Here is a 23,995-nt window from a genome sequence, read left to right as displayed (position 1 = left end):
TTGCATTTCCAAAAATAACTGTTTTCCCTTCTCCATAACTGTGAGTTCAGGAAAAGCCAGCTTTTGTACCCAACCTACTTCTCTCATACAGTGTGTGCAGGCGGTCTAAGATTAAGTGGGAAGAGTAAGATGTTAGAGCTTCTTTTTGGGTTTGGGCTGGAGTATTTTCTGTTTGGTGGTTTCATCTTCATCTGAAATCAGAATCATTTTCCTAAGACATACCACATTGAATTGAGCCCCAGAGGCACTTCTGTCTGTAGTCTCTTTTCCTTTTAATAATAGAAAACATTGTAAAATTCTCACTTCACGGTCTTCCCCATTTTAGCTGTTCTTGGGAGGTATGAAGTCAGAGGGTCTTTGATAGGAGCCTCTCTCAGATTCGCTGTAGAATAGGTGAGGTGAGCCAAACCCATAGCAGTCAGCATCTGCCGTCTCCTCGAGGTGACAACAGCGGTAATTACACGCAGGGCAAGTCACTTAAAAAATAAATTGATCAGTTTGGGAAATTAAATGTGAAGAATTAGAAAGAAACCTGAGGATATAAAAAACTGTTTTGTGTGATATAATAGGTTGTAGGCAAGAGAGTCACTTTGTGAGTTTTTCTTAGCTTCAATCCCACATCCACTTCAGAATTAGCTCCCTTAATTCCTTTCATAACTCAAACAGAATCTAGTGACTTGTCCTGGAGTAAATCCCACCTCTCAGCACCCTTATTAACCCATTGGAACCTAGTATGATAACAGCACCTTGATAGCTGATCAATAACCTGGGTCCCACCCGCTGCCATCGAGTTGGATCCAACTCATAGAGACCCCTCCTTGAGTTTCCAAGGCGGTATCACTACAGAAGTAGATTGCCCAACCTTCTTTCGGAGGAGCGGCTGGTGGGTTTGAACTACCCTTCTGATTAAGCAGTCAAATGCCTTAGGCACTATGCCACCAGGGCTCCCAAGAACCTGGGTAGACTAAGGAAAATAAGTGCTAACTTAGGCAGACTTTTATATCCCTATGTATTTTTCCTCTTAAAATGGAAATGTCAAGGTTTCCTTTTGATATATTTGTGAGAGGAGAGAGCAGTGCAGTTAATGGGAAGAACATGAACCTTGGATTCAGACAACTAGTGCTTCATATCTCAGCTTCATCACTTAGTTGTATGAACTTACTTCTCTGAACCTCATTTTCCTCATAATAACTACTTTGCATTGTTGCTGTGAACATTAGTGTAAACAATAGATATTCCAATATAGCTATTATTATTACAGTAAAACCTGTGAAAGCTGGAACTTGTGGAAGGTGGAAACCTGTCAGAGAAGGAAAACTCAAGTAGTTTCCACTAAAATGAGTGCAGTATTAAGGTTGTGTGTCAACTTGGCTGGGCTATGATTTTGATTGGCTTGGCAGCTGGATGTAGTGATTCCCCATGATGAGACTGGATGTGGTATAATCACTTCCATGGTGGAATGTTCTGTGAGTAGTTAATCAGCTGAGGGGGAGTTGCCTTTGAGGTGTGGCCTGCTTCCAGTACATATGGAAAAGATCCTGCATTTGGTTTGTGAGTCTTCATTTCTTGTTCCTGGACTTGAGCCAGTGGTCTGCCATGTTGCCTGCCTATCTTGAGGTTGTTGCCTGCACAGCCTGTGAGCCAACAATCTGCCATTTTACCTCCCAATCTTGGATTTCTCAGCCTCAGCAGCCAGCAGCTGCATGAGTCAGAAGAAGCCTCCAGCTTGCTCCAGTGGGCCTGGAATAAGAGGCAGAAATCAAGTCCAAGGTGAAGGTCTGCACAGCCCCTAAAGCTGGGACTCTGAACTTGGACTTGTACCCTTCTGAACTATAAGAGAATAAATTTGTTTGTTAAAGCCATCTACTTGTGGTATATCTGTGATAGCAGCACTAGAGAACTAAGATAATGAGCAATTGAATTGGTAAGACTGTCAAAAGTAGAAAGCCTGGGAGACTGGAAAAACAAGACAGTCCTGTTGAGTTCTGGCTCTCACAGTTTTCATTTTATGATCAATTATTCTATACTACAGAAACATGCAAGTTCCTTGGTAATCAAGGATGGGATATGTTCTGGTTACATAGTGCCACTCTGACAAGAATATACCACAAATAGGATGGCCTAACAAACAGGAGTTTATTCTCTCACAGTTTGGAGGCTTTAAGTCCAAGTTCAAAGTGCCAGGCTCTAGGGGCTTTGTGAAAGCCCCTCAACCTTGGGGTCCAGCAGCCTCCTGCTGCTGGCTGCTGAGGCTGACAAACCCAAGGTTGACAAGTAAAAAGGCACAGTCCTGATGTTACCAAAGCACATGGCAGGCCATTAATTTAAGTCCAGGTTGGCAGAACATGGCAGGCTGCTGAACAACAACATGGCTACATGCAGGGTCCAAGCGTGCCGTAAGCTAGAGACCATTCCCCAAGGTTTCTGCTTATATACAGGAAGCAGACCATATTCCCTAAGGCAGCTACTCAGCTGCTCACAGTAGATTCTGCCATGGAGTTGATTACCAGTCTCATCATGGGGAATTACTACATCCAGCTGCCCAGCCACTCAACCAGCCAAGTTGACACACAAACTGAACTACCACAGGATACTATACATTTATTCTATTTAGGTTTCCTTTTATTTATTCAGTGTGTGTGTGTGTGTACACACACATATACATATATATATATACACACACACACAAATACATTTTTATACAATAGGACCGTCTACATTTGTTTACCAACTACTCTCTCCCCCCGCAAAGTATTTTTGTAAGTGCTATATGCTAATTTTTTATAGCAACATGTAGAAAAACTGGCATATTGTTAAAAAAGAAAAAAAAATTGGCATAGTGGTACTTACAGAAATACCTTGCAGGGGAGGGAGCAATTGGCAAACAAATGTAGAAGGTGTGCATTATTTGCATAAATATATGGAGTAGTATGTATAAAAACCCACTGCCATTGAGTTGATTCTGACTCATAGCCACCCCTTTGGGTTTCTGAGGCAGTGAATCTTTATGGAAGTAGATTGCCCAGTCTTACTTCTGTGGAGTGGCTGGTGGGTTTGAACCACCAGTCTTCTGGTTAGCAGTCAAGTGCCTTAGGCACTACGCTACCAGAGCTCTCGAATAGTATTTATAGTGCTACTGAATAATATGTGCTATATGTATACACTTGCACACACACACACACACACTATGTATCTACTAACATTTCAGCAGGTACTTGGGTAATATTAATAACTAAAACAGACAAAAATATTCTACCCCCATGGAGCTTCTATTATTATAGGAGGAGACAGTTAGAAGCTGATAATGCTATTGAAAAATTAAGCATGATGAAGGAATAGGAAATATGGAGTGGGTTTTACATAGGGAGGTCAGAGTTGGCCTTATTGCGAAGATAACACTAGTTTTCTGTTATTTGGGGTTTACATACACTGTATTTTGGTATGGGACGATGGGAGAAGGAAAACGAGGGTAGAAAAAAGAATGGGAGCCTGCTAATTTGAAAGACAGCATGAGAATTTTCTTTGGTATAACATATGTCAAAATATAAACTAATTTAGAAGAGTGATGCTTTCCAGATAGCCTAGTTTTACTTTGTTTGGTTTGAGCCAGAACCTTCCTAGAGTGTGTTTTACACTCCTTGCCTACCTGAATGGTGGATATTGAGTATAGTCTACATGGCCTGTGACTGATGCAGGGGTCATCACTGTGACTGTCCCATCTGTTACTGGACCGCCATGGAGCACAGTCTTCAGGGCCACTTTCAGCTGTTTGGCCCTTCATGCTGGCCTGAGTCTGAATGATTGTGAGTTCTACATAGTAGCCATGATGCACATGTGGCTATTTAAATCCCAACCTAAATGAATTTAAATTAAATAACATTAAAAATTCAGTCTCTCCATAATATGAGTCACATTTCAAATGCTCCGTAGCCACATGTGGCCAATAGCTACCCTGTTAGCACAGATAAAGATATTTTCATCCTTGCAGAGGTTCTATTAGTATTTGTTATTTTATAGTGTTTCTGTTATTCATACATACATATAGGTATACATACATATGTGTGTACATTTATTTATTTATAATTTTTTTGTGTGTGGTACTGCATCAGCTTTCTGGCCTATCTTCTTTTCATTTGTTGCTTCTCATAGTTTATAAGTTTAAATACTAGTTTAGAATTTTGTGTAAAGTGAGAGAGTCAGAAGGGCCTTCTTAAAAATCAAATTATCTGGATTTTAGTACTTGGAATTTGTATTTCTGTTCTCATTACGTCAAGACCTTTCTTGGTTATTGCTTTGCAGCTGTGCTCTGGGTGGGTAAGAGAATCAGATCACTGAGTTCTGTGGGAGAAGTGCTATCAAACTTTAAAGGTAAAATTGCACATCCATGGAAATGCTTTAGACTTGGTCGATGGTCTCTTATTTGGAGCAGTGCCATTTAGTGAGTGTTTATTCGCTAACTGTGTACACATAGGCCAAGCATTGTGTTAGGCCCTAGAGGTACAAACAGACATGAACATGGCCCCAAGCCTTGAGGAGATCATAGTTTAAGGGGTGAAGAGAGACATAAGTGGGCAAAGTTTCATTTATTTAGTGCCCAGGAAGGCCCAGGGTGCCCTGAAATTCCAGAGAAGGGCGAAGAGTGACCTAGCTTGACTGGGACTTGGGTACAGGAATGGGACAAGAGGCAGAGACCAGGGAGTACTTCCCAAAGAAGTGGTTCTTGAGTGGAATCCTGAAGGATAAATATGCCTTAGTCACATGATAGGCGTCCCTGGGTGATACAGTTAAGTGCTCAACTACTAACTAAAATGATAGTGATTTGAACCCATCTCTGGTGGCATAGTGCCTAAGGCACTTGACTGCTAACCAGAAGGGTGGTGGTTCAAACCCACCAGCAACCCCTTGAATGGAAGAGTGGGCAATCTACTTCCGTAGGATACTGCCTCAGAAACTCAGGAGGGATCTCTGTAAGTCAGAACTGATTGGATGGTAGTGAATTTGGTTTTGGTTTTTAGAGGTTCCTTGGAAGAAAGTCCTGGCAGTCTGCTTCTGAAAGGTCACCAAAACCAAAAAACCAAACTCACTGCCATTGAGTAGGATCCAACTCATAGCAACCCCTCCTTGGGTTTCCAAGGCAGTATCACTATGGAAGTAGAATTGCCCAGTCTTCCTTCCAAGGAGTGGCTGGGGGGTTTGAACTGCCGGTCTTCTGGTTAGCAGTCAAATGCCTTAGGCACAATGATACCAGAGCTCCCCTTGAAAGGTCACAGCCATTGAAAACTCTATGGAGCACAGTTCTCCTCTGCAATATATTGGGTTGCCATGAGTCAAAATAACTGGACTGCAGCTTTTTTTTTTTTTTTTTAAGTTGCATGATGAAGTTGGGAGAATGTCAGTAAGATATGATGTACCATAGTGCACAAAGACACTGAGGGGTGAAATAGCACATATGGTATGAGAAGGGCACTGTTAATGGTTTAGTATAGTTCAAGTTTAAAATAAAAGGGATCTAGTGTCTACAGATGGAGTTCTGGTGGCACAGTGCCTAAGACATTTGACTGCTAACCAGAAGGCTGGCACTTCAAACCCACCAGCCACTGCACAGAAGGAAGACCAGGCAATCTACTTCCATAAGGTTTTACCACCTTGGAAACCCAATGGGGGTCACTATGAGTCAGAATCAACTCGATGGCAGTGGGTTTGGTTTTTTGGTTTTGAATGTCTGCAGAGACCAGGAAGTGAGCGGAGTGGTTTGGAACAACTAAGAAAGATGAACTTGTCTGTCAGTTTGTTGTACTGTGGTGGCTTGCATGTTGCCATGAGGCTGAAGGCTATGCCACCAGTGTTTCAAATGCCAGCAGGTTTACCCATGGTTGACAGGTTTCAGTGGAGCTTTCCGAATAAGACAGATTTGGAAGAAGGAAGAGGCCATCCACTTCTCAAAGAATTGGGCAGTAAAAAGCTATGAATAGCAATGAGACACTGTCTAATCATTATCAGAAGGGACCATTCCATAGAGAAGGATATCATGAATGGTAAGGTGGAGGGTCACTGAAAAAGGTGAAGGCTCTCAACAAGATGGATTGACACAGTGGCTTCAATGATGGGCTCAGGTATAGCAAAGATCATAAGGCTGGCATAGTACTGGGCAGTGTTTTGTTCTGTTGTATATAGGGTTGCTATGAGTTGGAGATGACTCGATGACACCTAACAACAAAACAACAGAGATACATAGGCTTGAGTGGTACATTGAAGTGATGGATTTTTTGCAGAGGTGGGAGAAGACTGTGGAGGTGGTGACCTAGGCAGATGTGATCTGCCAGGAGTTCAAGTAGGTCACTCTTGCAGCACTGTGGGGATTAAGGTGAGGGATCTGGACTCATACCTGGGATATTAGTGGTGACGGTGTTGTGAGCAGGGACTTGCAACCATCCAAAAGAGAGGGAATGAGAACCCCATGCAAGAGAGTAATGGGATAGAATGGGAATGTAGTTCAATTAATGTGTATGGGGTCAAAGTAGCAGTATTTGGGGATTGATTCAATGTGAGGGGTAAAGGAAAGAGGGGAATCAAAGCTTTCAGGAAACAAATTCATTTGACCTCTTCTCCCAAGTTCATAGTGATAAGTTTTGACCTGTAGCCGCTACTAGTGACTTTCATTGGCAACTATATATAGTCTCTACCTCTCTCTCATTTATTAAAAGAACTTGATTTGAAGCTAGACTTTAGTGAAGTACCACTCTCGTATGCCTTTAATTTTGCAATGGCCTATAAAAATTTATAGAAATATGGCTTCATTTCTAGTGGCTCTAATCCAGAGGCCAAAATTACCCCATCCCTGGGACATCCCTTGGGTGGACCACTGAACCTGTTATTCATTAGGAACAGCTGAAAACTATCAGCAAAATTCCCTTAGTATGCCAACAATAACCCCAGTCAAATTTCAAGGTAACTCCAGGTTTCAGAAAGTTAGGAATCTTACAATCTGTCTAGCCAAACCCTTGTTTGTATTTTCACACACATTAGTCGTGTGAGAAAGCTAATGGCTTTGCTTTCCATAATAACGAATGACCCCCTTTGAGATTATAAATTAAGTTTGAGTTCTGAGTTTTGATGGAGACATGCTTATAGAGCTGTAGCCAATCACTTTAAAGTACAAATGCAGTCTGGGTGGTGGAACCAGATGTAGAGGAGCTAGTCCAAAGGGTGGAACCAATATGGAAACCAAGAATTCTCTCATACCTGCTATGCAGTTACAAAGGATTATCAATGCAATAGTTAACATTTTTATGACATCTGCTAAGCTTTCAGAAATCTCTGGTTTGTGAGATTAAAGAAGTAATGCCAAATATATGTTGATATTTTGTTTTTTACTGACATATTTCATGACTGAATGGCTGAAACCACAAAACAGTAGGTGCCTATAACTTTCTTTTGGGAGCTCTTAGCCACTGCATGTGGCCTTTGTTGCTAAATAATTTTTATTTGTCATTTTAAGTATTCCATCAGATTGGATCTTTGGTGGCCTGTCAGCTATTGAATGACTTCTTGGAAGATCTGGGCAAGTCTTGTGCAAAGAACGACGGCATACGTTTTCTAAGCGAGACAAAAGGATTATAGGATAATTACACAATGTCTTCCAAATATTTTTATTTGAAAAATAGTGATGTGTTTAGTGATGAACATGTATTATAAATCGAGATGCTTGGGAAGTTTCCATATCCTTTAAGAACGTATTGTACAAAGGAGAAAAGAAAATAAGCTCTTTTTGTGGTTCTTAGGCAAATATACGTAAATCATTTATTAAAAGGTGGATTTATGAAGAACATTGACTTCTAAGAGCGTTCTTCACAAACGCCATTCTTTATATGATGTCAATGTAGGTTATTTAGCAACATATTAAACTAGTTTTATGAAAAGATAAATATGTGTTTCATTAATCCCAAGAGGAGCTTTCTGAAATGCATTTTCTTTATAAATAATTACTGTCATTCTGTGAAATTCATGACTTTTTAGGGTGGGAGATAAGAAGAAAAAAACATTATCTCTTCAAACAATTTGTGATTTAATACCAGCTGGTCAAGTGAGCTGAAAAGCCTTATGAATAGTTTGTTTTATTATCTTGAATGTTTTTTTCTCTCTCTTGGGAAGCTGGGTAACCCTCACAATCTTTCTCCCATGATTCTCAAACTTTGATCTTCTCAAACCGTTTTGCCAGATGTAGTGGACAGAGCATGTGTAACCTTTTGTGTGCCAATTTAACCTGGCTAATCGGAAACCACAAGTTAATCTTGTATGACTTTTATTTCTAGGCATTACAGCAGAAGTTCTGGTGGTGACCTCTTTCGATGAACTGCAGAGAAGGGCCCCAGAGGCCAGAGGGAAGATTGTTGTTTATAACCAACCTTACGTCAACTACTCAAGCACCGTGCTGTACCGAGCTCGAGGAGCTGTGGAAGCTGCCAGAGTGGGCGCAGTGGCATCCCTCATCCGATCTGTGGCTCCCTTCTCCATCTACAGGTTTGTCAAGCTATTCATTTCAATTCTTTCCCAAAACCAGGATTTTCCATGAAGGAAAAGTCTTAAGAAATCAAAACAAACCATTCAAATGAAGATACTGGTTGTTTGTGGAATTTTCCCCCATTCCACATTTGGTCATTTGTTTATAATATCTTTTTTGGCCTTTTCAGGATCTCAAACAACATTTGTACCTTCCTTTAAAAAGCTTTCTATGATGATCCCATAACATTTCTTATTTAACTGATATGCTGTGTATTTTTATTGCCAGGAGAAATTAATTCCTTCCGGTATTTCATCAACGATTCCCAATGGCTTCAGAGGAAGTCAGGCTATTTTCCATTGTTGTGAGAGAAGTGAAATGAAAATAGGGTGGGTAACATGATGGGGGGCATCTATCGTGTGATAGAAAGAGTTGAGGAAATCAGAGGACCTGGGATATACAGATGTGGCTCTGTCACCAAACAGCCGTGTAGCCTTGGCACTGTTTCTTAAACTCTCTGGAATTCAGCTTTCTCCAGAGGTGAGAAAGAGTAATAACTGTATACGATTGTTTTAAAAATAAATGAGGTGGTGGGGGGGAACACTGCAAAATAATAATAATAATAATAATAATAATAATAATAATAAAGAATAAATGAGATAAACTTATAAAAGAACTTGATTAACTACGAAGGTCTATCTAAGTATTTGGTAGCATTGTTTGAGGATAACATAAATATTGTTTTATTCTTTGTAGGTCTGATAAGGGTAATGTCACAGTGCTTTACTGAGCCCCGGTCTTAGGATGAAATGCAGTATCTCAGTGGATACAAAGTCTAAAATTTGACCTGTGGACAGTCAACCTTGTGTAGTAGCTATATATAGTATTGTCACATATTATAGATAAAACATGAATGAAAGAGCACCATCTTAGTGTTGTAGTCTGGTTTCTCTGTGATTAATGAACAACAACATGCAGAAGTATTTGCCGATAGAGTTTATTGGGTGTCGAGATTGACTCTGTAGTATCTGTTGTTAAAGGAGGTTTCCTTATGTTGCACACTGAAGCTGGAGACACAGCTGCTCAGCCTTAATTAGCACCCTACACTTTTGAAAGTAAAATGAATGAGGAGGAGGCATCAGCAGCTAGGAAATCCAGTCACAGGGAGTAGTCCAAAAGTGCAGAGAGAGGGAGAGAGACATTTTTCTTTTACGGGGATAAGATATCTTCCCATGGGCGGAAGATAGGGCATGTTAAAACGACTGGTTAGAAATTTTATGAGAGAAAAACTCGTTACATTGATGTCATAGTGCTAAAAATAATGTTCTTTGTAGAATCTTTAAAAGTTTCATGACTGGTGAAATAATGATTGGACCATATTCCTTTGGATGGTTAACTCTTCCCAGGAGGGAAGTCCTAAAATGGCTAGCTTACTTCCCAGAATACCTCACTTACCCCTTGGAATAACAGACTCAACAAGCTGTGGCCATTCACCATGATTTCACTGGTCATGAGACCTAAATTATAGAGTTAGCCTGTTGTTTTGTGAAACTGGGTAGCTGCCAGGAATCTTTAGTTAAGAACTACCACCACTCGTAAGACTAATAAATTCCCAGATGACTTAAAATGACTTAATGCACGGTGATCTGCCAGGGTTCATAGGCTTTTTTTTTTTTTTCTCTTTTACTGGCATAATGAAGACATCTGGAAACCCAAACCACAACCTAGGAGCACCAGAAGCATTTTATCCAGCATAAAACAAAACCCAAACACACTGCCACTGTGGCAGTTCTGACACACCCAACCCTATAAAGACAATGTAGAACTGCCTCCATAGAGTTTCCAAGGCTGTCAATCTTTACAGAAGCAGACCAGCCCATCTTTCTCCAGTGGAGCAGCTGCTGGGTTTGAACCACCAACTTTGCAGTTAGAGCCAAGCTCTTTAACCACTGCATCAGCTGGGCTCCCTTTCACCAGAATCGACTTAAACATCTGTTAGCTGCTAAGATTTGGGTGTCAACAACTTGTAATGTATATTAAATGGACATTTTTCTTAATAGTTCTAGGTCTAGACTAATTACATTTTTCATTGATTTCACAGCCAACCATTTTCACTGGACTCTTAACTTTTGTAACTCCATTCTTCCAACATTTATAGATATATAATAACATTGCCCTTTATGCAGTGCTTTACAATCTTTTATATTTGTTATCCTATTTGTTCTGAAAATAACCCAACAGGTCAAGTAGAAGAGTCATATTATCTCCATTCCACAGATAGGGAAATAAATGTTCAGAGAATCAGACCAAGTAACTCTGCATGTTAACACATGTGAATTTTTCCGTTTTGAAAACAAAAACCAAAATGAAGCAAACTCTGTCTTTTTGACTGCTTCTGGCCAATTGTTTTTAGAGCCAAGTTTCCTTAAAGAGCATTCTGTATTTCTATCTGTCCTTCCTCCTTCTCATTCACTCTGCAGCTCATTTTAACCTGGCTTTTGCCAATACTGAAATGGAACTTGTTAAGATCACAATAGCTGCCTAGTGAAGTATGATGCATGCTTCTCGGGACGTCATCTATCTTGATCTTTTTGAAGTACTTGTCATTACTGACTGCTTTGTCAATTTTCAATCTGTCCTCTCTTTTGTTTCCATGAGGTATTTCTTATCGTCGCTCTTGTCCTCTCATTCTCTCTCCCTTTCTCCCCTTCCCATTTCTCTGATTTCTTACTCTAGATATTCTGTTTGAGCAATCTTACCTGCTTATGGTTTAAATTGCCATGTATGCCATAACAGTGCATATCATGTATACCAACGTATACCATGTATCACAATGTATACCATGGCAATTTCCAAATTCACTTCTCCTGTCCACACCACTGCCAGGAGCTCTAAGCCCATATATCCAAGTGCATACTGAATCTTCTTTGAGATGTCCCGTAGCTACCTCAGTTTCAATTGTTGGAAACTAAATTCATCTTCTCATCTTTTCACCTATTTATCCTGTATTTGCTATCTCAATGAAAATGGTACCATCTCTTATGCCTTCTAAGTCTTTGATTATTTATTTTCCTCTTCCCTTATCCATCATTTCTAGTAATTACTAAGTCTCTTAGGTTCCACTCTTTATCAGTCATTACAACAAAAACATTTTGAGCAGTTCCATCTCCCAACATTACTCCATATGCCAGTCGTCAGGAATCACTTACACTCCCCAGTGTACCACAGTTCTTAAGAGGTCCATGACTTTGTATATGCTTTTTCCTCTTCTTCCCTCCGTTCCTTTCTCTACTGTCTCACACTGTCCTTCAAAGTTCATCTTAAGTGTTTCTTTTTCTGGGGAGTCTTCCCTGAATAATGTCTTGGAGTTAGTTTTGGTTCATGCTTTGGTGGCATAGACTAAGTGCTATAACCTCTAACCTCTGTCACTTAACAGAATAGGAATGTTCTGCATGCATTCTCCTTTCTTGTTCCCATCCTAGTTTCAAGGGGTTATTCAGCAGATGGCCTTCCACACGGTAATTCAGGGACCCAGGGTCTTCCATCTTGTGGTTCTATTACCCCTAAGACCTTGGAGTCCTCTGCATTTAGTTAGAAAGCAAGAAGAGAGACAGAAGGAGTGAGAGACTATGAATATGAGTGAATGTGGATGATCAAGGAGGAAGTTTTTAACGGTCAGGCTTGCATATGGCAAACATCGCTTCTACTTGCATTCTGCTGGCCAGGACACAGTCATGTGGAGGCTGGGAAATTTAGTATATCTTTATGTCTAAGGTGAAAAGGATATGAGTTTGCTGAATGACTGAGCAGTCTGCCCCAGTTGCCTGTGTTCACACTACACTATAAATTCCAGGAAGACATGAATTACATAGTTTACCTCTGTGTCCTTATCATCTAGTATAATGTTTGATACACAGTAGTTATTCAGGAAATGTCTATTGAAGGAATGAACTTGTCTAAGGTAGTACAGTAAATTGTGACAGAATTCTTATGATTAACCAAGTGACTTGATTCCTTTTATGACCAAAAATGTAGCCTATTTATGAAACATCTCAATGGATATTCCATCAATTCCTGAAGCCTTGTTTTCCACCAATTCCTTCAGTGCAGCTTGGATTTCTTTCTTCATACCATTGGTTCTTGATCATATGCTACCTCCTCAAATGGTTGAGTGTAGACCATTCTTTTTTTGTATATGACTTTGTGTGTTCCTTCCATCTTCTTCTGATGCTTCCTGCATCCTTCAATATTTTGCCCATTGTTCTGTTGTTGTTATGTGCCGTCAACTCGGACCTGACTCATGTGACCCCTTCTTGGGTTTCCGAGGCAGAATCACGAGGGAAGTAGATTGTCATTTAGCTAGTCAAATTGCACAGCTAGTGGAAAAAGTAGGATTCAGACTTAAAAGTTTCTGGCTTCAAAATCCATGATCTTTAGGTTGTACCCAGCAACCTGAAGAATTAATGTTATAGGAGCCTAGAGGAGACAATAGAAATCTGATTGAGACTCAGGATGTTTCACTGGGGATATGGACCTTGGGCTGTACTCAATGAAAAGGTAGAACTTGAACAAGAGAAGGAAGGTGAAAAGATACTTTATGCATGATCATGGCATAAAGTTGGGAGTGGTACATGGTTAGACCAATTTGGCTACAGCCAGAAAGTTCCATAGTTGAGCAGAGTAATGTAATTTTTGAGTGAGAGGAAGAGACCAGGTTAAAAAGAATTAAGAGGACAAGACTGAGGAGTCTTGAGTTTAATGTGCAGGAAATGGAGAGCCGTTGAACACTGGGTAGTGATGTTTGAGCAGTGGTTCTCTAAGTGTGGTCCTTGGAACAGCATCACCTGGGAGACTGTTGATGTGCACATTATCTCAGTGGAGTGAGAAACTCTGGAGTGGGGCCCAGCCCATACGTGCTTTAACAAGCCCTCCTGGTGATTCTGATGCATGCTGATGTCTGAGAACTACTGTTTTGGAAGGGTGAATCTGGTGCCTGTGCATAACATACATTGGAGAAGGGAAGATAAGATATTGCTATAAAGGAGCAGATATGAAATAATGAGGGCATAGATGATGGAAGTGGGAGTGGAAAGGAGGGATGAAAAACATTGATCAGAATTGGAAGACTATTGGATTTGATTGAAGGGAGAAGGAGTCAAAATTGACAGTAAGGAGAAAGTTTTTTTCTTGGGTGGTGGTGATTTTATGTTAATGGAGGTGGAATAATTAGGAAAAAGATAGGAATAGGGGTCATGCAATATGAAGATTGTATTCAATGTCATTGAATTGTACATGTAAGAACTGTTGAATTAGCAACTATTTTGTTTTGTTGTATTATTTTCACCACATTTTTTAAACAAAGTTGACAGTAAGGAAAGGATAAAAAAAAAAAACAAAAAAAACAAACCGTGATGAATCTGTGTTCAGCTCAATATTTAAAAACCATGAGTTACATAAAAAGGGATTTGTAGTTTTTAAAGAAAATCCAGATCTGGTGGCATCTGGTATCTTCCTTAAGGCAAGTGTCAGTCAGTGGATCGGCTACCACATCCTTTTGGTTGATGAGAGTTACAATCTTCAATTTGCTACAGTGTCCCCTTCTCTCCCTCTGCTTCACTCATTTGTGTTACCTGCCTAGGTTCTATTGGCATTAGACCTCATGACCCCTTCTCTGAGGATCCAAGCTTAGAGATTAGAGAAGGATGAGAAATGCAGAGGCTGGGAAAGGGAGATGGTTTGTAGGGATAAGTGAGTGCTTTGGCTTTTAGGGATCTTGAGTTTGATGTGACTGTGAGATAGTCCCATTAATCTGGTTTTTATGTTGTGTAAGAAAAAAATTAGTTAAGCATTTCCATTTCTGTTATCTACCTTTTTGGATAGGAGCTCTGGTAGCATAGTGCCTAAGGCATTTGACTGCTAACCAGAAAGCTGGTGGTTCAAACCCACCAGCCCCTCCTGGGAAGTAAGGTTGGGCAATCAACTTCTGCGGTGATACCGCCTCAGAAACCCGAGGAGGGGTCATTATGAGTCAGGTCTAACTCGACGGCAAACCACCACCACCACCACCACCGCCACCATCACCACCGCCACCACCACCTTTGTGGACTACCCAAGGCAATCTGAAATTCTAGGCTGACTTCTGCATCTGCCTCCTGCTCTCTCAACCTGCGAGTTCAAGAGTGCAAAGCCATTTTTATATTAGCCTGAGTAAAATATGATTCTGAAGGAAGATCTACTGAGGTCAGGTTGTCTATTGTACTCCCATTCCCAAATATTCATTTTTTTCCCCTAGTTATTTTCTCTCTTGCCCCAGATAATTGAACACAGACTGTAACTTTTAATCAGCTACAGAAGCCAAAGGCTCTCCCTTTACTTCCCTGTGAAAATGGTGTCACCACACTGAGTAAGAATCCATTGAGGTGGAAAGAGTTGTTGATAGCACTTGGCTTTGTAAACACTTCTGGCTTGTTTTGTCACTTGGCCTGTGTGTACTGTATTGCTAGAGAAGAGTGAAGAGGAAGAGGAAGAGGAGCAATTGAGTTGGAAGATGACTAAGAGCTGATTAAGCATTCAGCTGGGGAGAAAGATGAGTGAATGCAGGTGATGTTTATGGAGTGTCAGGGAGAATGCTGTGCCATCTGGTGAGAGAGATGTGAAAAGGTATATAAATCAATCTCTATAATGATACTTAATTAATACAGAGTCAATAAATGATATAATTGAAGCACTAGTTGGACTACATCATAGAGTTAAGTAGCTTCAAAGAGGGCTCTGATTAAAGCCATTACAATTTATAAAATATTCTGCATCTAAAGAAAGCATCTTTTTTTTTTTTAAGAGCTTGTTTTACATTCAGTGTTACGTGTACATTTAGTTTCACTCCCCATTTACCATGTCCAACCCTAACCCAGTCTCCTCTCCTCCCTACCCTGTTGTTGTTGTCGTTGTCATTTGCCATCGAGTCGGCCCCGACTCATAGCGACCCCTCCTTGGGTTTCCGAGGCAGTTATCACTACGGAAGTAAGATTGCCCAACCTTCTTTCCGAGGAGTGGCTGGTGGGTTTGAACCGCCAGCCTCCTGGTTAGCAGTCATGTACCTTAGGCACTATGCTACCAGAGCTCCCTACCCTGTAACCCTCCCCATTTGCCCCTCATACTTATGCACTCCTGTTTGTCCTGCATTTCCTCTGTTTGAATGTTGATCCTCTGGTGCCCTGTGGTCTATGGCTTTAAGGGATGTATTACCATCGAGTATGTGGTGCGTCATCCTGGGTTGAGTGGTCTGCCTGTACATATTATTAACTATTGGGCTGAGAGCCCGTCCCTGGGGGTGAGTTTTATTCCAGGCGCAGAATGTATTCCAGGGCCATAGTATTGGGGGTCTCACCAGATTTCATCTGACCAGTAATTCTGGTCATTATTGAGTTTTTGGATTTTGTTCCATGTTTTCCCTCCCACTCTATCCAGGATCTCCAGATTTGATCCTTTCCTGAGTGGTAGGCATTGGTAGCCAGGCACCATCTAGTTCTTCTGGACTCGAGGGCCATCATGTCTTAGGGCTGATTGCTTCCAAATGCCCCCCCCCTTTTTTTTTTTTTTTCATTCTTTACTTCTGTTGCTAGGAGACCATTAGCTGCATCTTAGATGGCCGCTTAAAAACTTTTAAGACCCCAGTTGCTATTCACCAATGTAGGATGAGGAACAAGGCTTTTATGTATTTTGTTGTGCCAAATGAATCTTGATGAGATTTAACATGAACATTTTTGTAACCAGAGGACCAACTCAAAACATTCAGAGCACAGGTGAAATGGCTTAAGAGGTCTATTTTGGATGAATTTTGAAAGCCAGTTATTCTCAGAAAGTAAAAGAGCTTGTCTTCCCCTCCCTTTATATTTTAATGGGAAAATGAATGCTACATGTTCACACTTAGACTGTCTTGGATGTTTGATGTAATGACGGTTTGGTTCTTCAGTGTGACCTTAGGATAATTAGCTATCAAGCTGGATTTAAATTGTTTTGAAACATTGTTGCAATTTGGGGGGCACATATGCCTGCTGGTAATTACAAAATAAAGAAAATACTACTATGACTCAAAACGGTGCAACTGGGCCAGCCTAGATTAGTAGGCTCTTTTCCTCCCTTAAGAGCTCTGGTGGCACAGTGATTAAGACATTTGGCTGCTAACCAAAGGGTCGGTGATTGAAACTCGCCAGCAGCTCTGTGGGAGAAGGATGAGGCAGTCTGTTTCCGTAAAACTTTACTATAGCCTTAGAAGCCCTATGGGGCAGTTCTACTCTGTAGGGTCTATAGGGTCGCTGTGAGTCGGAATCGACTCGATGCCAGTGAGTTTGGTTTCTGGTGTTTTCCTCCCTTGTTTTGTTTTTGCTGAATTCACTCTGAGGACCATAACAGATGCACAGTAATCAAGTACAGAGCCAATTCTCATCATTTATGCAGGTGGAGGGCCACTGTGCTCCCGAGGGGGAAACCAGAGAAGACCTGCATTGAACACTGCACTCTTCTTCTCATCATCCTTTTCCCCTCCCACCCTCTGATTTTTGAAAGGCAGATTCTTTGTTTATAAGGTCTTTGTTTGAAATTCTGAAATGTTCTTTAATCATTGAGTTCCTCTTGTTGCTTCAGGTAGTGTGACATGCATCTCAAAATGGATAGAACCAGGCAATGTACAGGGGAGCGGACGTTCTGCAGCTGCAGTGCCTGGATCTGTGTTCAGCCACTTGCCAGATGTGTGACCTTGGCAAACCATGGCACCTCTCTGTACCTAAGTTTCCTCTGTACTGGGGGCGGGGGGTTAATAGTTATAGCTTCCTTCTGGAATTTTGTGAGGATGAAATGAAATGTTATTACAGCTTGGTGCATTGCTGTTGTTGTTATGTGCCATGGAGTCAGATCCATGGGACCCTCCTCGCGTTTCTGAAGCAGTATCACTACAGAAGTAGATTACCCCATCTTCCTTCCAAGGAGTGGCTGGTGGGTTTAAACCGCCAGCCTTCCAGTTAGCACTCAAGTGCCTTAGGCACTATGCTACCAGAGCTCCTAGCCTGGTGCATAGGAAGTCTTAAATGCATGTTAAGTACTATTATTACTAACTTATGGCTGGATGTACTTACTGAATAAAAAAAGGAAGGCAAGGAGGATGAAGAAGGGGGAGGGAAGGAAGAAAGAAAGAGTAAGAAAGAAGGGTTTAATTTGTTTGATCTCACTATTGGAGGCAGTGGTGGTTCAGTGGTAGAATTCTCACCTTCCATGGGGGAGACTCAGGTTCCATTCCCAGCCAGTGGTCCACACGCACAGCCACTACTGCTCTGTCACTGGAGGCTTGCATGTTGCTATGGTGCTGAGTAGGTGTCAGCGGATCTTTCAGACAAAAGCAATCTAGGAAGGAAGGCCTGGAGATCTCCTTCCCAAAATCAGCCAGTGAAAACCCTCTGAATCACTACAGCTCAGGCCTGTTGTACGTCCTGTGGCCATGAGTCCATATCACTCTCATGACTGGTGATTTGTAATTGTGATTACATGCTTAGGAGATAAACCTCATATTACATTGCCATCTTGTTCTCTCTCTGTTTAGTTTGTCCAAACTCTGCTGGGTTTATGTATTTACTTGTCTGTTCTCTGGATTAGAAGTTTTCCTGGGGACACACTGTGTGTCTTCTTCATCTTGGTGTCCCCAGGGCTGTGCACAAGGCCTGGCACTAAGTAGTGAGGAATGAGTGAGTGCAAAGAATCAGGGGCAGGCTGATCTGGCTCATTAACATGTAAATTCAAGGTGTCACCATTTCACATTCATAAAAGCTGAATAATAGTAATATAGATGAGGTGACTAAACTTTTGAATTGCTACTTATCAAAAATAGCATCTCTGGAATCTGAGAGGAGACTAGATAGTTATGCAAATTTGGCCAAGTATTGGAAACTGCATATTACTATGGTGATTTTCAGGGCTGCTATAATTAATGGTCTGTTTGCATTTCTACTATGGACTGTCATTATTCATTGGTTTATAACCTCGATGTAAAAATTTATTCTTGGCTGCTATTTTGCATTCATAATTTAAAAATATATATAAATGTCCACCTTCTATTTTCCAGCTTTCTGATTATCAAAAGCACAAGCTTAAGAATCACATCACTGTGACATGTTTTTCTGAATCTCCAATGGTAAAAGGGAATTAATGCCTTTTGAATTCAGATTTCAGGATTATGACAATGTTGTTTGCTTATGCAGTGCCCTTTGAAAAATGTCTAGGGTAGCATATGAACCAAAAGAATCCTTAGTAACCTCAAGCCATCCTTTTATTATTGAATATGCCTTTGTTCTCTTTCTCTCTCAGCAAAGTAAAGAGGACTCTTACTCTGAAAGTCCTTTGACATTCAAATGATCTTTTCACCTTTCCCTAAAATGTACCAACCAGACGGTACTGCTGGAGAGACTTGAAAATTACCAAAGGTAGCAATACAGAGAGTGGGGTTGGAATCAGACAGACCTGGGTTCAAATGCTGCTTCTGCCACTTAGATGCTGTGGGATCTTGGGCCTATTACTTAATCACTTTCAACTTGTTTTCTCAGCTGTAACATTGAGGGGAATACTGCTGACCTCATAGAGTTGTTGAGACAATTAAATGAGATCAAGCACTTGCCATAGACCCTGACACAATACAACCAGTAAATTGTAGCTGCCATCCTATCTTGATCATTGTTGTAGGCTGGGTTCTTTAGAAGAACAAAACCAGTGAAGAGTATGTGTAAATATGTATGTTGTTGTTGTTGTTGTGTGCCGTCGAGTCGGCCCCGACTCATAGCGACCCCTCCTTGGGTTTCCGAGGCAGTATCACTACGGAAGTAGGATTGCCCAACCTTCCTTCCGAGGAGTGGCTGGTGGGTTTGAACCGCCAGCCGTCTGGTTAGCAGGCAAGTGTCTTAGCCACTATGCTGCCAGAGCTCCCATAAATATGTATAGAAAGATTTATTTCAAGGAAATGGCTCACATAATTGTGGAGGCTGGCGAGTCCCAAATCTGTGGATTAGGTGTCCATCTGGAAGCTTCTCCTGATTCACATGGTTTCAGGGGCTGATGAACCCAATATCGGCAGACCAGGCAGCTTGCTGAAGGCTTCTCCAAGAACCGGAAGTTAAACCATGAAATGAGTGCAGGATCAAGAAAGAAAGTAAGCTTTGCCAGAACATCCATATCTATTAGATGCAGGTTACACCCCCAAGGAAACTCCCCTTCCAACTGTTTGGCTGCTCACATCAGATCACAAAACGGAGGATGATTACATAATATCTGCCAAACCACTGAGAATCATGGGTAGCCAGGCTGACACATAACATTAACCATCATGATCATTATCATCAGATAATGATAGGAGTAAGTAGTTAGGTTGACATGAGCTGACTTATCTTAAAAAGCAGCAACTCTGGACTCACTCCAGTATGGGCTCCAGAGACCCTGCTTCTGTTTACCTCCTTACTTCAGGTGCTGTCTCTCCTTCCTCTCCCTCAGTCTTTGGCTTAATTTTCTCTTTTGTCCTTTACACCCTTTTCAGCCTCACGGTGAATGCTAGATGCTGATTTTGAGCATATAGTGCTGAAGATGTGATGACCTAGACCAGTGATCAGGGGTCGGTTGATCTCTGCAAGTGTTCTATTTTAAAGAAAATTCAAATTGTATGCTGTCTTGGGCCTCTTAACTCACTGTTGCTTCTGTCTGGAATATCATTTCCCTAGCTTTTTGTATGGCTGACTCTCTTTCGATCTGAAGATCTCAACTGAAAGGTTATCTTTTCTGAAAAGCTTTTCCTGATGATCTTAATAGAGTAGCACTCTACTCCACATCAAAAGAAGATGGAATGAATACACAGAGTCACTGTACCAAAAAGAATTGGTTGAAGTTCATCCATTTCAGGAGGTGGCATATGATCAAGAACCAATGTTTTGTTATTATTATTATTATTGTGATTTGGGTAAAAGTTTACAGAGCAAATTCAAGCTGCACTGAAGGAATTGGCAAAGAACAAGGCTCCAGGAATTGACGGAATACACATTGAGATATTTCAACAAATAGATGCTGTACTGGAGGCACTCACTTGTCTATGCCAAGAAATGTGGAAAACAGCTATTTGGCCAACTGACTGGAAAAGACCCATATTTCTACCCATTCCAAAGAAAGGTGATCCCACAGAATGTGGAAATTATAGGACAATATCATTAATATCACACGCAAGTGAAATCTTGCTGAAGATAATTCAAAAATGGTTGCAGCAGTATGTTGACAGAGAACTTCCAAAAATGCAAGCTAGATTCAGAAGAGGACTTGGAATGAGAGATGTCACTGCTGACGTCAGATGGATCTTGGCGGAAAGCAAAGAATACCAGAAAGATGTTTACTTGTGTTTTATTGACTATGCAAAAGCATTCGATTGTGTGGATCATAACAAATTGTGGATAACATTGAAAAGAATGGGAATTCCTTGATTGTACTCATCAGGAACCTGTATACAGACCAGGAAGCTGTTGTTCAAACAGAACAAGGAGATACTGCATGGTTTAAAATCAGGAAGGAAGTGCATCAGGGTTGTTTCCTTTCACCATACTTATTCATTCTGTATGCTGAACAAATCTGTGAAGCTGGACTATATGAAGAAGAGCATGCCATCAGGATTGGAGGAAGGCTCATTAACAACCTGTGATACACAGATGACACAACTTTGCTTGCTGAAAGTGAGGATGACTTGAAGCACTTACTGATGAAGATTGAAGACTACAGTTTGCAATAAGGATTACACCTCAATATAAAGAAATAAAAAATCCTGACAACTGGACCAACAAGCAGCATCATGATAAATGGTGGAAAGATTGAGGTTGTCAAAGACTTCATATTACTTGGTTCTACAATCAACACCAATGGAAGCAACAGTCAAGACATCAGACAACGTATTGCACTGGACAAATCTGCTGCAAAAGACCTCTTTCAAGTGCTGAAGAGCAAAGGTATCTCCTTGAAGACTAAGGTGTGCCTAACCCAAGCTATGGTATTTTCAGTTGCCTCATATGCATGTGAGAGCTGGCCAATGAACAAGGAAGACCGAAGAAGAGTTGATGCCTTTGAGTTGTGGTGTTGGCGAAGAATACTCAAAGTACCATGGACTTCCAAAGAACAAACAGATCTGTCCTGGAGGAAGTGCAGGTGGAATGTTCCTTGGAAGCAAGAATGGCCAGATTTCGTCTCACCTACTTTGGTCTTAGTGTCAGAAGGGACTATTCCCTGGAGAAGGCTATCATGGTTGGTAAAGTGGAGTGTTGATAAAGAAGGGGAAGATTGCTCAATGAGATGGATTGACACAGTGGCTGCAATGATGGGCTCAGGTATTGCAAGGATTGTGAGGCTGGCACAGGACTGGAGAGTGTTTCGTTCTATTGTACATACCGTCTCTATGAGTTGGAGCCCACTCGATGGCACCTAACAACAACAAACCAAAATACCAAACTCACTGCCATCAAGTTGGATCCGACTCATAGCGACCCATCCTTGGGTTGCCAAGGCAGTAACACTGCGGAAGTAGATTGCCCAACTTTCCTTCTGAGGAGTGGCTGGTGGGTTTGAACTGCCAGCCTTCTGGTTAGCAGTCAAATGCCTTAGGCACTACACCACCAGAGCTCCTTAACAACAACAGCTACTTCACATTTCCTTTCATAGTACTTCGCATGTATGGTCAGAGTCCTAATAACAGTTGGTAACTTGTGTCTGTCTGCTATCTATATATCTATCTATCATCTGCCTAACTATCTATCTATGTACCTGTCTCCAAATGTAAATTCTATCAGGTCTTTCTTGTACACCTCTGTTATGGATTGAATCATATCCATCAAAAGATATGTGTTGTACTTCCTTACCCCTATACCTGTGGTTATAATTCCATTTGGAAATGGGTTTTCCTTGTTATGTTAAGAGGCCATGTCAAGGTAGTGTGTGTTTTACGACAATCACCTTTGAGATGTAAAAAGAGCACATTAGGACAGGGAAGGAAGCAGGGATGGGGGAAAATAAATGCCAATCACATGGAGATCACCAAGGAACTGAGAAACAGACAAGGACCTACCCCAGAGCCCAAAGAGAGAAGAAAGCCTTCCCCTATCTACCGCCTTGAATTTGGACTATGAGAAAATAAATTTTTGTTTGTTGAAGCCACCCACTTGTGGCTTTCTGTTATAACACAACTAGATAACCAAGACAACTACTATATTTTCAACACTCAGGTGATTGCATGTGACATGCAGATAATAAATACTTGTTAGATGAATAAGTATTCAAAGGATCATTTAAGATCGAAGAACAGAGAGACAACTATAAATGGATACATATTGATTCTTGGCTATTTTTTGAGGCCAGATTCTAAAGCACCACAGATGTTTTCCCCCAACTATTTTTTCTGCAAAAATATCAATTTGTAGTCAAGCTGAAAGAATAGCAAATGACCCATATACTCTTGGTAAGAAATTGCCTAATCTTTTTCCATAGTGCTTGTTGCATTTTACAGTACCACCGTCCATGTGTGAGAACTCAGGCTACAACACATACTTTCCAAAATTTGGTGTTTTGAACAGTCTTTTTAATGTTGGCCATTCTGGTAGGTGTGTGTATATCATTGAAGTTTTGATTTGCATTTCCCTAATGACTAATGATGTTGAATGTTTGTGTGCTGATTGGACATTCTTATACCTTTCTTTGGGAAGAGACTGTTGAAGTCTTTTGCCCATTTTTAAAATTGGATTGTTTATCTTTTATTGTTGAGTAGTAGAAACTCTTTATATATTCTAGACATAAGTCTATTGCCATATATGTTTTGTAAATATTTTCTCCCTATCAGTGGTTTCCTATTCCCTTTGCTTAATAGTGCCTTTTGATGAGCAGAAGTTTTAAATTTTAATGAAGTTCAACTTACCAGTTTTTGTTTTGTGCTTGTTGCTTTCTGTGTTCGCCCTAGACTGTTCATCTCGATTCTCTATTTAATGTGTTGCCACATTTGCTTACTCTCTCTGTCTCTTTCTCCCTCTTACCTCCCCCGTTTCTCTTCTTCCCTACTTCCCTCCCTTGTTTTCTGAATCATATGAAAGTAAAGTACAGGCCTGTTTACACTTCACCCATAAATGCATTAGCATGTATTTTATAGAAATAAGGACCATCTCTGTCATAATACAATGTCATTGTACCACCTAAGAAATTTAGCATTGTTATAAAAATAGCATATAATATGAAAGTCTGATTTCCCCAATTGCCCCTTCCAGTAATGTCCCGGCTATTTTATATTTTTAATTCTAGAATCCAGTCAAGAACATGCACTTACTAGTCTCACAGAGACCCCCCCCCCCATTAGGTTTCTGAGGCTGTAAATCTTTACGAAAGTAGATTGCCCCATCTTCCTTCTGTGGAGTGCCTGGTGGGTTTGAACCACTGACCTTCTGGTTAGCAGCC

The 23,995-nt window shown here is 40.9% G+C and overlaps 1 protein-coding gene across 1 annotated transcript in view; it reads left to right on the top strand.

The window, feature by feature from the left end:
- The window catches only part of CPQ (carboxypeptidase Q), a 554,741-nt gene that overhangs the window by 71,662 nt on the left and 459,084 nt on the right, over nucleotides 1-23,995 (top strand). The window contains exon 2 of the mRNA XM_007934848.2: nucleotides 8,313-8,520. Within this exon, the coding sequence (XP_007933039.2) occupies nucleotides 8,313-8,520 (208 nt within the window). The remainder of the gene's footprint in view (nucleotides 1-8,312; nucleotides 8,521-23,995) is intronic.

The sequence above is a fragment of the Orycteropus afer genome, unplaced genomic scaffold, assembly GCF_000298275.1.
Source record: "Orycteropus afer afer isolate SDZICR_OR568_19922 unplaced genomic scaffold, OryAfe1.0 scaffold00021, whole genome shotgun sequence".
Taxonomy (NCBI): domain Eukaryota; kingdom Metazoa; phylum Chordata; class Mammalia; order Tubulidentata; family Orycteropodidae; genus Orycteropus; species Orycteropus afer.
This window is presented reverse-complemented; position numbering and strand designations above follow the sequence as displayed.